The sequence below is a fragment of the Triturus cristatus genome, chromosome 12 (assembly GCF_964204655.1).
Source record: "Triturus cristatus chromosome 12, aTriCri1.1, whole genome shotgun sequence".
NCBI classification, from domain to species: Eukaryota; Metazoa; Chordata; class Amphibia; order Caudata; family Salamandridae; genus Triturus; species Triturus cristatus.
The window spans coordinates 35328357-35345627 of NC_140595.1; the positions used below are offsets into that span (position 1 = coordinate 35328357).

Below are 17271 nucleotides of genomic sequence, written 5' to 3' on the forward strand. Positions count from 1 at the left end.
TAGTAGTGGTGGTAGTAGTAGTATTTGAATTATTATTAGTAGTAGTACTACTACCAGTAGTAGTGGTGGTAGTAGTAGTAGTATTTGAATTATTATTAGTAGTAGTACTACTGCTAGTAGTACTGGTGGTAGAAGTAGGAGTATTTGATTTATTATTAGTAGTAGTACTACTGCTAGTAGTAGTGGTGGTAGTAGTAGGAGTGTTTGAATTATTATTAGTAGTAGTACTACTGCTAGTAGTAGTGGTGGTATTTGAATTATTATTAGTAGTAGTACTACTGCTAGTAGTACTGGTGGTAGTAGTAGGAGTATTTTATTTAGTATTAGAAGTAGTACCACTGCTAGTAGTAGTGGTGGTAGTAGTAGGAGTGTTTGAATTATTACTAGTAGTAGTACTACTGCTACTAGTACTGGTGGTAGTAGTAGGAGTATTTGATTTATTATTAGAAGTAGTACTACTGCTAGTAGTAGTGGCGGTAGTAGTAGGAGTGTTTGAATTATTATTAGTAGTAGTACTACTGCTAGTAGTAGTGGTGGTAGTAGTGGTGGTATTTGAATTATTATTAGTAGGAGGAGGAGGAGGAGGACTACTGGTAGTGGTGGTAGTGGTATTTGAGTTATTATTTGTATTATTATTAGTAGTAGTAGCAGTTGTGGTAGTAGTAGTAATATTTGAATTATTAATAGTAGTAGTAGTTTTTGAGGTATTATTATTATTACATTTTAGTCTGCGCAACTACCTGCAGATGTCCTTCTTGGTGCAGGGAGAGACATGTTGTCCTCTTTAATGATGTGAGTAAATTATCCTGATTAGTGTGTGAGTAAATCCCACCAGTTCAGATTGGTTTCTCTTATTCGGACTCTACTTTGAAGGCATGAGATTTGCCTCTTTGTAGGACTTTCTTTATTTTCGGGATTTTAGGAGGAATAAATCCACAGGGTTGCCATGAAGCACTTTAAATCCGCTCTTGAGGGTGATCTGGTTTTCCGCTGGAGCCAGTGTGGGGGGTGTAAGTGTCCAGAGAAGTCTGCTTTGCACAGCAATCCTAGAAATAGGCTGGGTTCACAAGTGTTCACCATATGAAGGTGTTGTAATAATTAAGATGTAAGACCAAGCAACGGGACATTAGTATAATTATGGGGGAACCAACCAGGGCTTGAATTAGGGGTTGGGTGCACTTTAAAGGCATACATGATGCGCAAAAATGAAATTGTAGCAGGCGGCAGGGGTTGCTGAAAAACAAAAGGTGTTGTAAGGGATGTTTGCATTATTCTCAGTCGCTGGTCTGCAAAGACAGACAACCTAGAAAGGGCTTCTTGGTAATTGCATTTATATAGCGCTGACTACCCATGACGAGGCTTCTTGGCGCGGAAACAGCAGCGGCTACAATGTTTTGAACGAGTTAAAGGCAACTGGGTGGGCACTTGGTTATGAATGATGGCCAATAGACTGAAGGGTATTGTGTTGTACTTGCGTTTATATAGCGCTTACTACTCCTGACGAGGCTTCTTGGCGCTGAAACAGTAGGGCTACAGTGTTTTGAATGAGTATGAGTGAAAGGCAACTGAGTGGGCACTGCTGGTGTTTATGATCGCCCACAGACTGAAAAGTATATTGTTGTACTTGCGTTTATATAGCGCTTAAAACCCCTGAGGAAGTGCCTTTACAGATGGGTATTATGAAACTTTGTCTAAGTGCCTAGGAGTACTTGCAGTGTCAACGTTGTCCTTCGCCTTCCTGGGGTGTAACAGGCCCCTGGTGCCCCCACCATGAGCATCTGAAATGTAGGAGACTCGGGGGGCCCACATCATTCTCCAGTGTGGCCCTTCATTTTGTGTTACGTCACTGCCGCCTTGGCGTCCCCACCCATGGAGTGGGACTCCTCCATTAGCAAGGGTGCAAGCATGAAAGTGCTGGCGCAGCACTTCCGCCCTCGGTCCGGGAGGGGCAGCCCCACACTCTGCTGAAGGGAAGGATGCAGTTTAACACGATAGCCATATATGCACTGCGCTGAACACATTTGCATTTCCCGCTACTACACACACACACAGACACACACACGCTCACTCCCCCAAAGGCCAGCTGCGCCTTGTGCAATTATCTCAGCTGAGCTGACAGCACCGGGGAGAGAGACTGGCAGGCAGAGGGGAGCGCGGAGCACCAGTGGGCAGAGGGAGCCATGAAAGGCAGGAGGGACAAGCTGAAGATCCCCTCTCTTACCTTGGAGTGAGTACCCCGACTCGCCGGACCGGCTGAGAAGGGGAACGGGTGGGGGCGGGGACTAAAGCAGGGAGAGCTGGGCTCAGTGTAGCGCATGTGGCGACGAGGCTATGTATTTATGGCGCTCTGGGGCGACGAGGCTATGTATCTGGCACACAGGGGCGATTTGTGGCGATCAGCAGAGCCGGGCGCAGTGTAGCGCATGTGGCGACGAGGCTATGTATTTCTGGCCCACAGGGCGATTTGTGGCGATCAGCTGAGTAGCGCAGTGTAGTGCCTGAGGCGACGAGGCTATGGGTTCGAGGCACACTGGGGCGCATGGCTCACTGGGCGATTGTTGCGATGAGCAGAGCCGGGCGCAGTATAGCGCCTATGGCGACGAGGCAATGCGTTCATGGCACGCTGGGCTGTTGTGGTGATGTGAGTGCGCAGGAGCGCAGGCTGCTGCCCCCTGTGAAGACCAGGGAGAATTTGACAGACTGGGGTTAAGTTTTATCACGATAGGCTACGATAGGAAATTATGTCTCAAGGTATAAAATGATTTCGCATGGTATGTATGTATGTCAAAGCATGATATGGTATGTTATTGTATGTTCTGATATTGTGCAGCGCACACTCTGAAACACATCCTCTTTCTGCTGCCTACTGCAGACAGGATGGTGATATGAGTGCGACAGACAGGGGCTTCCCCGGCAGCCTTTCGTGATGCCTAGGAGGGGCTACCCAGCAGGGTGGTGGCATCATTTGGAAGACTGGGGTGGGGCGGGGAAGCAGGGTTCTTCAATATGTGCTAACGCGACGAACCCACTTTAAATCTCCCAATTATCACGATCACCGTATTGGGGCCAACCGGGGGGCATCAATGCGCTATATTTGTGATATGATACAATATATTAGTTGTTATCGATTCTGGCCGCGACACTATCTATCGAAAAATGGCTTTTCTGAATAACGTAGCAAGACGATGCCATGTCTGTTGATCACCCAGTGACAGAGAGGCAAGACCCCCCTACAAACGAGGGGAGTCCCCGGATTGGTTGGCAGGCTCTCTGGGCTGCAAATCACCCTGGAAAGGATGGGAGCACGGCTGAACGTAGCCCACCCTTAAAATACATTAAAACGACAAAAAAGCTAATTAAATACCAGAGGCTAACTGAATTTGTAGGTGCCCCCCATAAACCGACAGAATTGTTGAGGATGTAAAAGGAAGCCTGCGATTAAAAAAAAAGAACATGAACCGATTAAGAAAATAATTTCTCCTGCGTGCTCTCATCACAATAATTATTCCTAATGGGCGATCTCCATACGTGTGAACTAATGCGTAACTATCAAGGTGTGCACCTGCGTTCTCGCTTGTAAACCCCTATTGTAAAGCACCACAGGCGCCTTGAACTAAAATGATTGGCGCTATATAAAGAAGCAAAAAAAAAAACCGAATTCATTAAAATGGAATGCACCTGACGGGTATGAAAGACTCGGTATCTTGAATGTAAGTGCACCTTGATGGGAGAGTTTCAGACCCCTTTCCGTACAGTGTCAACCGCCGCCGCCCCCCCCCCCCCCCCCCCCAACCCCAGCACCCTTCACCCCTACCCCAGGGCGGTCCAGCAGGATTCCTCCCGAGGGAACCACTGAGGTGGAGACGAGAGAAGGAGGGGCCATTCGGCATCACAACCAGATTACTATGGGACCGGAGGCTGGTGTTAGGCGGTTGCTAGGCAACAGACTCCTATAGCTTGCAATTATCTCCGGCCTCCATCGTTTTTGAGGGATTCCGCTCCTATCCAGCAGTGTCTTTGCCGCCGCCCTCCATGTTTTGCGGGATTCTTGCTTAATATAATTACGATTTTTTTTATGCAGCCCGCGTGTGATCTAAATTTGCGTATCCACCCACCCCCCTGCTGATCGTTCGGTTTCTGAACCGCAACTCGAAATGCACCCCCGCCTCCCACCCCACCACAGTTCCTCGTCCACCCCCATCTAAAGCTATATTAATTTCTCCCCCTACGCTGCTTCCTGGGGGCTCGCGCGGAAAACTGCCCAGAGACTACGATCTTAAACGCTGATAAGTTATTCTGTTCCCGGCATTCGACTCATTACCTACAAATGTGATAACCGTCGGCCACTACTTTTTTTATTTTCCGCATCAAGTGAGGGGGAGGGGTGTACGTAGGTTAGACCTTCCTGCTGCCCACCTTCTATTTATAAGAACATTAGTTCTTTACAAAATCGTAAAGCGCCAATGTTCCGCATTGCTGCTACTTCAAGGCGCTTTTTCATTTATCAATATTTAGAATACGTACTGACTGGGTGCAGAAAGCAAGTGCTGGTGGGTCCTGGAGGCACAACACGCGTGCATGGTATGTTTTTTACTGATTGTATACAGGTGTTGCAGGCGACAAATACAGTATTCGTACGCTTTCATCTAGCACAGCGGACAGCTAAATCTCCTCCAGGCGCTTTGCCTTAAACCCTTGTGAAAGGGGCTGGTTTGAAGGCGCAAGTGGCTGAAGATCTACATAGGCCTGTGAGACACCCCACCCTGTCCTTGCACAACAAGCTTGTCGCACTCTCTTGTCAGCGTGCCCCAAACTCTGCCTGTCCATGTGTGTATAGCTCCCAGGGGCGCAACTAGACCCGAACTTCGTGGGGTTAACACTTTTAGGCAGGGCTAGCCCCAGCACTGGCCGCACACTGCGCAACAGTCTTTTTTTGGCACCCCCTCCCCCATTTTCTCCTTCTCCATGAATTTCCTCACTACCACTCACCAACAATGCACCTCATCTCTCTATAGCCCCTTTCTGACCGACATTTCACTTTTTTTTATAGCGCGACTCATATACTTACACTCAGCTCTGTGATCTGCATGGTACACGTTCTTTGTCGCAGGCACATTAACCCTCTGCACTGTGTGGGGGGCAGGAGTGCCCATGTGAGTGCACACTGAGCGATGAGACAGCGTGAGAGTAGGGTAAGAGGAGTGACTGCAAGGCGAGTGAGGTGACCATATGAATGTGGGTGCAGATGTAAGTGCAGAGTGGGACGAATGACTGCATGGCTAGTGAGGGGCTTGTTTGAGTGAGATCGCAGAGTGAGCAGTGAGGGGGGACAGGTGAGTGAAGTGTCACATGAGTGCAGGGTGAGTAGTGTGCTCATGTGACTGCAGGGTGAAGTACGGGGTGAACAGCACACGTGCTTTGTGAGTGCAGGGTGAGCGGTGTGAGTGCAGGGTGAGCGGTGTGATTGCAGGGTGAGCGGTGTGAGTGCAGGGTGAGTGGTGTGATTGCAGGGTGAGTGGTGTGCTCATGTGAACGTGGGGTAAGTGGAGGGAGAACGGTGTGAGTTCATGTCGAGTGGCATAAGTGCAGTGTGGTCACTGAGTTCAGGGTGAGCAGGCGGTGTGAGTGCATGGAGATCAGTGTGAATACATTGTGATCCCTGTGAGTGCAGGGTGAGTGTGAGAGTGAAGGGCGAGAGTGAGTTGTTTGAATGCAGGGTGCATTCCCAGACGCTTGAAGTAACTCTGCATATTGTTGAGGGCTGGCGTAGGGTTACAGATATAAGTGAAACTATTGCTATTATGGCATTTTTCAGGTTCCAGGGATCGAGAGTGGAGTAAATAAATATTGTGCTCATCCCGCAACAAACGTCCAGTCTTGTGGTGAGGGCTGCCAGCTCATATTGATGTTCCAGACGGTACAAAAACAAGCAGCCACCTAAAGCCTATTTTCAGCACTTATCTGTACATACTTCTCACCTTGTGCCTAAATGCACTCCTCACTGTGTCTGTCCATGTGCGTATAGCTCCTCACTTCTCACCTTGTGCCTAAATGCGCTCCTCACTGTGTCTGTCCATGTGCATATAGCTCCTCACTTCTCACCTTGTGCATAAATGTGCTTCTCACTCTGTCCATGTGTGTATAGCTCCTCACTTCTCACCTTGTGCCTAAATGTGCTTCTCACTCTGTCCATGTGTGTATAGCTCCTCACTTCTCACCTTCTGCCTAAATGTGCTCCTCACTCTGTCCGCCCATGCGCGTATAGCTCCTCACTTCTCACCTTGTGCATAAATGTGCTTCTCACTCTGTCCATGTGTGTATAGCTCCTCACTTCTCACCTTGTGCCTAAATGTGCTTCTCACTCTGTCCATGTGTGTATAGCTCCTCACTTCTCACCTTCTGCCTAAATGTGCTCCTCACTCTGTCCGCCCATGCGCGTATAGCTCCTCACTTCTCACCTTGTGCATAAATGTGCTTCTCACTCTGTCCATGTGCGTATAGCTCCTCACTTCTCACCTTATGCCTAAATATGCTCCTCACTCTGTTCATGCACGTATAGCTCCTCACTTCTCACCTTGTGCCTAAATGCGCTCCTCACTCTGTCCGCCCATGCGCGTATAGCTCCTCACTTCTCACCTTGTGCATAAATGTGCTTCACACTCTAACCATGTGCGTATAGCTCCTCACTTCTCACCTTATGCCTAAATATGCTCCTCACTCTGTCCATGTGTGTATAGCTCCTCACTTCTCACCTTGTGCATAAATGTGCTCCTCACTCTGTCCGTCCATGTGTGTATAGCTCCTCACATCTCACCTTGTGCATAAATGTGCTTCTTACTCTGTCCATGTGTGTATAGCTCCTCACTTCTCACCTTGTGTCTAAATGTGCTTCTCACTCTGTCCGCCCATGCGCGTATAGCTCCTCACTTCTCACCTTGTGCATAAATGTGCTTCACACTCTAACCATGTGCGTATAGCTCCTCACTTCTCACCTTATGCCTAAATGTACTCCTCACTCTGTCCATGTGTGTATAGCTCCTCACTTCTCACCTTGTGCATAAATGTGCTTCTCACTCTGTCCGTCCATGTGTGTATAGCTCCTCACTTCTCACCTTGTGCATAAATGTGCTTCTCACTCTGTCCATCCATGTGTGTATAGCTCCTCACATCTCACCTTGTCTCTAAATGTGCTTCTCACTCTGTCCATGTGTGTATAGCTCCTCACTTCTCACCTTCTGCCTAAATGTGCTCCTCACTCTGTCCGCCCATGCGCGTATAGCTCCTCACTTCTCACCTTGTGCATAAATGTGCTTCACACTCTAACCATGTGCGTATAGCTCCTCACTTCTCACCTTGTGCATAAATGTGCTCCTCACTCTGTCCTCCCATGTGCGTATAGCTCCTCACTTCTCACCTTGTGCATAAATGTGCTTCTCACTCTGTCCATCCATGTGTGTATAGCTCCTCACTTCTCACCTTGTGCATAAATGTGCTTCTCACTCTGTCCATCCATGTGTGTATAGCTCCTCACTTCTCACCTTGTGCATAAATGTGCTTCTCACTCTGTCCATCCATGTGTGTATAGCTCCTCACTTCTCACCTTGTGCATAAATGTGCTTCTCACTCTGTCCATCCATGTGTGTATAGCTCCTCACTTCTCACCTTGTGCATAAATGCGCTTCTCACTCTGTCCATCCATGTGTGTATAGCTCCTCACTTCTCACCTTGTGCATAAATGTGCTTCTCACTCTGTCCATCCATGTGTGTATAGCTCCTCACTTCTCACCTTGTGCATAAATGTGCTTCTCACTCTGTCCATCCATGTGTGTATAGCTCCTCACTTCTCACCTTGTGCATAAATGTGCTTCTCACTCTGTCCATCCATGTGTGTATAGCTCCTCACTTCTCACCTTGTCTCTAAATGTGCTCCTCACTGTGTCCATGTGCGTATAGCTCCTCACATCTCACCTTGTGCCTAAATGTGCTCCTCACTCTGTCCATGTGTGTATAGCTCCTCACTTCTCACCTTGTGCATAAATGTGCTTCTCACTCTGTCCGTCCATGTGTGTATAGCTCCTCACTTCTCACCTTGTGCATAAATGTGCTTCTCACTCTGTCCATCCATGTGTGTATAGCTCCTCACTTCTCACCTTGTGCATAAATGTGCTTCTCACTCTGTCCATCCATGTGTGTATAGCTCCTCACTTCTCACCTTGTGCATAAATGTGCTTCTCACTCTGTCCATCCATGTGTGTATAGCTCCTCACTTCTCACCTTGTGCCTAAATGTGCTTCTCACTCTGTCCATCCATGTGTGTATAGCTCCTCACATCTCACCTTGTGCCTAAATGTGCTCCTCACTCTGTCCATGTGTGTATAGCTCCTCACTTCTCACCTTGTGCATAAATGTGCTTCTCACTCTGTCCATCCATGTGTGTATAGCTCCTCACTTCTCACCTTGTGCATAAATGTGCTTCTCACTCTGTCCATCCATGTGTGTATAGCTCCTCACTTCTCACCTTGTGCATAAATGTGCTTCTCACTCTGTCCATCCATGTGTGTATAGCTCCTCACTTCTCACCTTGTGCCTAAATGTGCTTCTCACTCTGTCCATGTGCGTATAGCTCCTCACTTCTCACCTTGTGCATAAATGTGCTTCTCACTCTGTCCATCCATGTGCGTATAGCTCCTCACTTCTCACCTTGAGCCTCAATGCGCTGAGCCTCCTCTCTGTGTCTATTCCGAGATGCTGAAGTCTTGGTTGTAGTGTGTGGTGTCGGCCCGGGTGAAATGTAGCTGCCACATCCAGAGTTAATAGTGCGACCAGGCCGTTTCTGCCCTCTGTCACTTTGAGATCCCCCCGGATGGCTGTGATGCCTGACTCTGGACCTCTGCCTGCTCTGAAGCCGGACTATTAGTCATTTTCTTCTGTAAATGTTGAAGGCTGAACAAACACTGCTCTTTGAACTATTTTTCCTAAGAACGGTCCATTTGAAGCAGGCCAGTGGTTTCTGGGTCGGAGGGATCGAGGTTTTTCTCTTTGAGAAGTGGTCTAATGTGGGAAGTTTACAGTTCCAAAGACTGGTTACTTGGTGAGTAGGCAGCTACCACCTCCCCTGCCCAGGTAGTCCGAAGGGCATCTTTCAAGGTTCTTGTAGGTGCTGTAGCTGGCCATGTGGGTCAGCCTGCAGTGATAACGCCGAGGACATCTTTATTCTGAGAGGGGATTGGAAGCATGCAGTGGTGGAAGATTGAATGGAGGCTGCAGCAGGGTGCTTACATCACTGGAGGTCAAGGCGCGGGCCCTGACCTTGCAGAATCTTTGGCTGCACCCCTGTCTAAATCGAGCCCTTTGTCCTAATGTTTGTATCTGGTATTTCCGTAGCACAAACCTAGCTGAAAGGCCGGTGTACTGTGTACAGCACTTCTGTTAGAAGAGCGGGCTTTGCACCACGAATATGCCATTCTTGGTCCCCAAATAAAAACCACTTTGGCCCTCAGACCAAGAGCCAAAGGTGAATAAATAGGGGCTGGAGAGCTGAGCTTTGTTACTGGTATACTTTTGTTGACATTCTCTGCCCCTGCCTGGGAGGGCAGTGGACAGACAGCAGGAGCTGCAGCTAAGGGCAGTCTAGAATCTCTGCAGGTGGGCAGTGGACAGAGTGACTAAGGGCAGTCTGGGATCAAGTGGGCAGTGGACAGAGTGACTAAGGGCAGTCTGGGGTCAAGTGGGCAGTGGACAGAGTGACTAAGGGCAGTCTGGGGTCAAGTGGGCAGTGGACAGAGTGACTAAGGGCAGTCTGGGATCAAGTGGGCAGTCTGGGGTCAAGTGGGCAGTGGACAGAGTGACGAAGGGCAGTCTGGGATCAAGTGGGCAGTGGACAGAGACAGCAGAAGCTGCAGCTAGGAGTAGTATGAGATCAGGTGGGCAGTGGACAGAGTGACTAAGGGCAGTCTGGGATCAAGTGGGCAGTCTGGGGTCAAGTGGGCAGTGGACAGAGTGACTAAGGGCAGTCTAGAATCTCTGCGGGTGGGCAGTGGACAGAGTGACTAAGGGCAGTCTGGGATCAAGTGGGCAGTGGACAGAGTGACTAAGGGCAGTCTGGGATCAGGTGGGCAGTGGACAGAGTGACTAAGGGCAGTCTAGAATCTCTGCGGGTGGGCAGTGGACAGAGTGACTAAGGGCAGTCTGGGATCAAGTGGGCAGTGGACAGAGTGACTAAGGGCAGTCTGGGATCAGGTGGGCAGTGGACAGACAGCAGGAGCTGCAGATAAGGGCAGTCTGGGATCCGGTGGGCAGTGGACAGACAGCAGAAGCTGCAGCTAAGGGCAGTCTAGGATCCGGTGGGCAGTGGACAGACACAGCTGGAGCTGCAGCAAAGGGCAGTCTGGGATCCGGTGGGCAGTGGACAGACACAGCTGGAGCTGCAGCAAAGGGCAGTCTGGGATCCGGTGGGCAGTGGACAGACAGCAGGAGCTGCAGCTAAGGGCAGTCTAGGATCTCTGCAGGTGGGCAGTGGACAGAGCAGCTAAGGGCAGTCTGGGATCTCTGCAGGTGGGCAGTGGACAGAGCAGCTAAGGGCAGTCTGGGATCTCTGCAGGTGGGCAGTGGACAGAGCAGCTAAGGGCAGTCTGGGATCTCTGCAGGTGGGCAGTGGACAGAGTAGCTAAGGGTAGTCTGGGATCGGGTGGGCAGTAGATAGAGTAGCTAAGGGCAGTCTGGGATCAGGTGGGCAGTGGACAGACAGCAGGAGCTGCAGCTAAGGGCAGTCTAGGATCTCTGCAGGTGGGCAGTGGACAGAGTGACTGAGGGTAGTCTGGGATCGGGTGGGCAGTAGATAGAGTAGCTAAGGGCAGTCTAGGATCTCTGCAGGTGGGCAGTGGACAGAGCAGCTAAGGGCAGTCTGGGATCTCTGCAGGTGGGCAGTGGACAGAGCAGCTAAGGGCAGTCTGGGATCTCTGCAGGTGGGCAGTGGACAGAGCAGCTAAGGGCAGTCTGGGATCTCTGCAGGTGGGCAGTGGACAGAGCAGCTAAGGGCAGTCTGGGATCTCTGCAGGTGGGCAGTGGACAGAGCAGCTAAGGGCAGTCTGGGATCTCTGCAGGTGAGCCAGCCAGGGCCATTGAACCCAAGGTGCCTGATAAGGTTGTTTTCCATCCCTCACAGGCAAGGATTGGCAGAGAGCAGGCACAGCGCACAGTGTAATGATTAATGAGGCCGCAGGCTGGGGAGGAGGTGGCGGCTGGAGTTTTAAAGGGACAGACACACCACGCAGGGCTGTGTCACAGGGAGCAAAGAGTGGTGGATACAGACAGTAGTGAGTAATGAGGGCCAGAGAACGGAACAGGGGTGGGGTAGGCTTCATAGAGGGGTGAGGGCCGGAGAGCAGAGCGTGAGTGACCCAAGCAGGAGAGAGTGGTGAGAGCCAGGCAGCAGAGTGCAGAAGGCACAGGGAGAGAATGGTGAGGGCCAGAGAGCAGAGTGTGAGGGGCCCAAGCAGGACAGAGTGGTGAGGGCCAGGCAGCCATAGGTGGAGAGAGTGGTGAGGGAAAGGCAGCCATAGGGGAAGAGAGTGGTGAGGGCCAGGCAGCCATAGGTGGAGAGAGTGGTGAGGGCCAGGCAGCCATGGGTGGAGAGTGGTGAGGCCAGGCGGCCATAGGTGAAAAGAGTGGTGAGGGCCAGGCAGCCATAGGTGGAGAGAGTGGTGAGGGCCAGGCAGCCATAGGTGGAGAGAGTGGTGAGTGCCAGGCAGCCATAGGTGGAGAGAGTGGTGAGGGCCAGGCAGGCAGCCATAGGTGGAGATAGTGGTGACGGCCAGGCAGCCATAGGTGGAGAGAGTGGTGAGGGCCAGGCAGCCATTGGTGGAGAGAGTGGTGAGGGCCAGGCAGCCATTGGTGGAGAGACTGGTGAGGGCCAGGCAGCCATAGGTGGAGACCGTGGTGAGGGCAAGGCAGCCATAGGTGGCGAGAGTGGTGAGGGTCAGGCAGCCATAGGTGGAGAGAGTGGTGAGGGGCTCACCCCCACAGGCACCACCTGTGGCATGCTTCGTCATTGGACCCTCACCCAGACACTGAACGTGAATGGGTCGACTTGACACGTTTGTAAGTGGAGCTCTTTGAGTGGTAGCAGTGAGTGAAGACAAGGTTGAGTGAGTGTGTTAAAATAGCCTTTAAATCCTTTGTAGCAAATGTATTATTCTGGGATCTAGGGCTAGGTTAAAAAAGATCTGTGTGATTCTTTTAGGAAATAATGTTCCCAGGCTTCCGATAGGTCGACATGTTTCAGCCTTTATACATATGATCCATGCAGGGACACAGGAAGACGCTACTAGCATGAGCGGACGAATACTCTTGATGAATGTGTGACTACAGAGTCCATCCTCCCCTTGTACCCCTATGATGTCTATTGAAAAAACAAGTAATTTACAACCATACAAGGAAAAGTTCATATAAATATGGTCTGTATGGTTACGTGCATGTTTTTTTACTATTTTATTGCCCAGAATATTAGCAATCCCAAAGAGCAGCGTAAAAACGAGGTCCTGAGGAAAGCCTACTGGTCCTTCACGGGCTATATAAAGGCTGAAACATGTAGACCTATCAGATGCCTGGGAACATACATTCCTAAAAGCATCACACTGATCTTTTTTAACCTAGCCCTAGATCCCAGAATCATACATTTGCTACAAAGGATTTAAAGGCTATTTTAAACACACTCACTCAATATATAGTTTAATTTTTCACACCATCTCAGAGAAATTTTACTGTCTGAGAAATTGTGAAGCAAGCACTCATTTACCTCTTTCCTATTACCCTCTGGTGGGTGCTCTGTGGCAGGAGGAGCAAGGCTGATGCTGCATTATGAGTAATGTAGGCAGCTGCCTTACAGCACCACCACAAGAACACATGAGAGGGCGCTGGGAAGCAACACATGGTTTAAAGCATTGATACATGCTAGGGATCAGAAGCCCTCCAACAGCAAAGCATAATTTTCCTGAAGTTGTGATGATTTTTTCATTAAAGCGAGACAGGCGAATGATACCTCTTTTCCGACTGCCACTGAGGGCCTTGTGATATGGGAGCCGAGGAGAGTTTGTGGTTGGTAGTTGAAGTATTGGTGGCCTGGTCCCATGGTGGTCTGCAAGCGAAGCCAAAGAAAAGATACACATTGCAAGTGTCTACAGACCCCTCCCCTTCCCTATGCAACACCAGCACTCCATAGACACAACACCCGACCATGGCTTCGTTAAATGTACAAGCGACTTTGCATCAATCGGATGCAGCCGGGGAGAGGCAAATCAACCCCGCCCGAAGAGACGTGCAAACATAGGGCGCGCCTCGAACCAAGGTGAGCACCTGTGATTCACAGGATGTTTACAATTGGAACTGTAAACCTCTGGCACTACAGGCATGTCACACCCTTGTTGCTTGCCACTTTCTAGGGTCCAGGGTCCTTTTATAACAGACCAGGTGTTGAGAAAGATTACAGTGGACCTATTTGAGAGACAAAGAAGATAGTCTCTGATAAATGGTGGCTCTTCAAAAGGCAGAAGGGACTGGGGAAGAGTCAGTCTCTTGCCACCCCGCCGGATATGTCGCAGTCCTCCCTGCCTAGAGGTAGCAGCCTTTTTGGAAATGTCACACGCCCCCTCTTGGCCAGTCTTAGAGTGAGCAAGTCTAAATACTATTGTGCTCATAAATTCAAACGAAGTATTATGGTCCAAATATCAACAATAAAGCCATGGCCCCAGAGTGTCATTAAAGGCATATAAATGGTTACACATATCTAAAAAAAAATCAGGAAAATATTGTTCTCAAGAGGAGAGGAGTTCAGTAGCCCATTGTGTTTCTTTATGCATTTAAATGGCTGAGCCCCAACCAGGGTCCTCAAGCTGATAAAAGCAAGAGTCTCTTAATCTTGAATGAAACAGCCTCCTTGATTGGCCAGGCAGAGCTCCAAGCCTGACGTGAACCCTAAAATGAACAGAATTGCACTAAAAGGGCCACTCGTGAGCAAAGCTAGAAAGCAAAAGCTTTATCTTTTAATTTTGCCCCATCATGCAGCTAAGCATCATGGGAAGAGTGATTGAAGGTAGTGAGGTAGCCACCTTGCTGTGGCATGAAGTCCTGAGTCTACACAAGGTCAAAGGTAAAGCAAGGGATGAATTTACTAGAGTGAATTACACAAGTGACAATATTAAAACGGTGCCATGTGTGAATCACAATTCTTATTACCAGAGAGGGTTTCAATTTCTTTCCAAGAGACAATTGCACTCACTTTATGAGTCTGCTGAAAATTCCAAGGTACATGGAAGTCAGAAAGTAGACCCTTCTCCTTGCAAGGTTCATCTTTAAGGAAGTGTCTGTCGCTGTAGAGACAATCCAAGACTATCCGCGCCCCGGGACGCACCCAGAAATCAGCCTCTTCTGCATAAGACTCCTCACCATTAGTGCCAAGAAGCCACCTTGAGCGATAGAGCGCTCTACACGACTTGTAACAGGATCATCTCTGCTGCAGTTTCCTGCATACTGTAACCTTAGGTAAACCATGTAATATCACTAATAATACACACATAATCATGGTTTATTTTACTTAATTACCAAAAATAATTACAATACAACGATTAATGAAATAATGTAAACTTTAATTTAGATTTATTTTCGCACGGAAAGGGGACGACTGGTTTTGCAAATCAGCGCCGGCACTTATCACTTCACAGACAATAAAATCCTATTAAATACGGCATACAACAATATTATTGAAGTTAATTTAATGGTTTTCCCAAGCAGCTGAAGCAGAATCCTTAAATTTGACTACTCTCCCACAAACAGTCATTGTGCTCCATCTATACAGAACAAGGACCAACACGAAGGCCGCCTTCCCTATACACCGGCTGTAGAATCATCTTGCTTTCTTTCTTGGCTCAGTATGTATTGATCAATAGGTTTAGATCACATCCCCATACCCGACCAATACGATTAGTTTGCTTGTACCATTTCAATTATTTATGAACTGTAAAACTGAATAGCAAATTAGCCGGGATCGTTTGAAGTATCTAAAGCCGCTAGAAAGGAGGCTGTATGGTACCAAAATATGTACTAAATGTGCAACTGAAATGGTGGAATAGCTTAAATATTGCTTTATTCATAAAAGGTGACATTTCCCCTATTTCCATTATTTAACTAAATTTGCCTTGGTTCTTCCTCAAAGCAGATAGATACAGTTTCCGATGTCATAAACGTCTAAAATAACAAATAAATCACTGGCCCTCGAGTTGAAGAAGATATAAGATTTCTTGCTAAGTCAATCCACATAAGAGCTTTTAGTGAACCAAAGGCAGCTTTCTGACGTTGCATCACATATGTCTAGATGGATTTGTCAATCGATGACGAAATCGAGATAAAGCTTCATTCTAATTGTATCTGGTATTCTAGTTTGACTCACCAATATATGTCAGTTTCTTAGGCAATTACACCGCAACAACAAACCGGCGTGTGTTATGTCCATCAGAAACAGAAGGTAAATGAGATTAACTTTGCCCCCAATTCCACCGTCAGACTCTTGGTCTAGGTCCACTCTCTCCCCGCAGCTCTGCTCTGCCGTCTCTTGCCTCCAGACCCCGACCTCCTCCTTGGGAGGTTCGAGTCTGCTGTCCGCTCCTGCGCCTGCTGCCCGCTTCAACTGGGACCAGACTGCCTGCAACCACCGTAACGTTTCTCAGCTGTTTTTTTCCTTAATTTTTCCCTGTTGTCCCACTGTTATTGTGCCCATCTGTGTCTTGCTCTGATTCCACCATTGTTTTTATTTTCTCGTGCCTGCCTGTTCCTTTCGCCGCTGCTGCCCCTGCGGCCCCTCCCCCTGGAATTCCCCCCGGGAATTCCCCCGCACCACCTCTTAGCCTCTCCTCCCTCCCACCTACCCTACTTAATGGAGGCCGCTGCGCGGTCGCGCAGTGGACACGCTCAGCGGGCGCACTGTTGGGGTGCCAAAGGCAAGCCCGTCTGCGTGCGACCGTGTCCAGCGTCAGGAACCCTGGACCTCCTACTACCCATCGCTACGACACCACCACCCTTCTCCCACTCAACCCTGGAAGACTTAGAGAATGCCAACAGGCCTCGCCGAACACGACCCACGGCCAGTTCTCCTACCTCCACTGTCACCAGACCCTCACCGCCACCCCGGCCTCCAAAACCACCGATACCAGCACCGGCGACACCCTAAAATGCATTGTCCTCAATGTACGCTCCGTACACAAACACGCCATGGAAATCTGGAACGTACTCGACTCTCTCTCGCCCAACATCGCCTTCTTCACAGAGACCTGGACCAACGCATCCTTCGCTCCCGACATCAGCACCGCCATCCCAGACGGATACATGATTCAGAGGAAAGACCGCCCCAACCACCCAGGAGGGGGCCTCGCCATCACCCACAAGAGTACCCTCCGCCTCACAACCTCCAGCGAAACCTTCCCCTCTGCCGAACACCTGCACTTCCAGATCCACACCACCCCCAAAGTCACACTCCGAGGAACCCCTGTCTATGGACCCCCCGGCCCCCGAACACCCTTCACCGACTTCATCGCACCCCACGCCATCACCTCAACAATCTACATACTCATTGGAGACCTGAACTTCCACCTCAGGGACCCCAACTCCACTATCCTTCGTGACAACCTCACCAGCATCGGACTTAAACAACTCGTCAACACACCGACCCACACAGCAGGACAAACCCTCGACAACATCTTCGAAGCAGGAAACAGCATCCAATTCAGCCACACAATGCAGCCGCCAAGGACCAACCACCACTGCGTACACTTCGCCATCAACAAACCCAAGGCACCCAAACCAGCCCCACGCCAACCACGAAGGAAATGGAGCAAGGTTACCAACGAGCAACTTAACTCCACCCTCACCCGAGACAACCACACCTGGGCACCCCACGCAAACGACGCAGCCAGAGAACTCCACACCTGGATCTCTGACTGCGCAGATGAGGTCGCCCCGCTGGCAACCCCAACAGACAACCCCCCCCTGAAAGCCACCTGGTTCACTGCCGCTCTCCAAGAAGCCAGACGCACCTGCTGACGCCTGGAGAAGAACTGGAGAAACACCAAGACAACTGAAAAGTACAACACCTACAAGGACGCCATGCTGGATTACCACAACCAGATCAGATTTGATGTGGAACTTCATCCACAACAAAATCCTGGCCAACTCCGCCAACTCCAAGGAACTTTTCAGTGTCATTCAAGAATTCACCAACCCACG

At 49.5% G+C, this 17271-nt stretch overlaps 1 protein-coding gene across 2 annotated transcripts in view; it reads left to right on the top strand.

Moving 5' to 3' along the window:
* The window catches only part of MAST3 (microtubule associated serine/threonine kinase 3), a 268364-nt gene that overhangs the window by 104622 nt on the left and 146471 nt on the right, over positions 1 to 17271 (top strand). The window contains exon 1 of one of the 2 annotated variants that reach the window (XM_085638358.1): positions 2067 to 2227. The exons of the other annotated variant lie outside the window; for it this stretch is intronic. Within the exon in view, the coding sequence (XP_085494484.1) occupies positions 2181 to 2227 (47 nt within the window). The 5' untranslated portion in view covers positions 2067 to 2180. Of the gene's footprint in view, positions 1 to 2066; positions 2228 to 17271 lie in introns of those variants that run through there. 2 annotated transcript variants of the gene reach the window in all.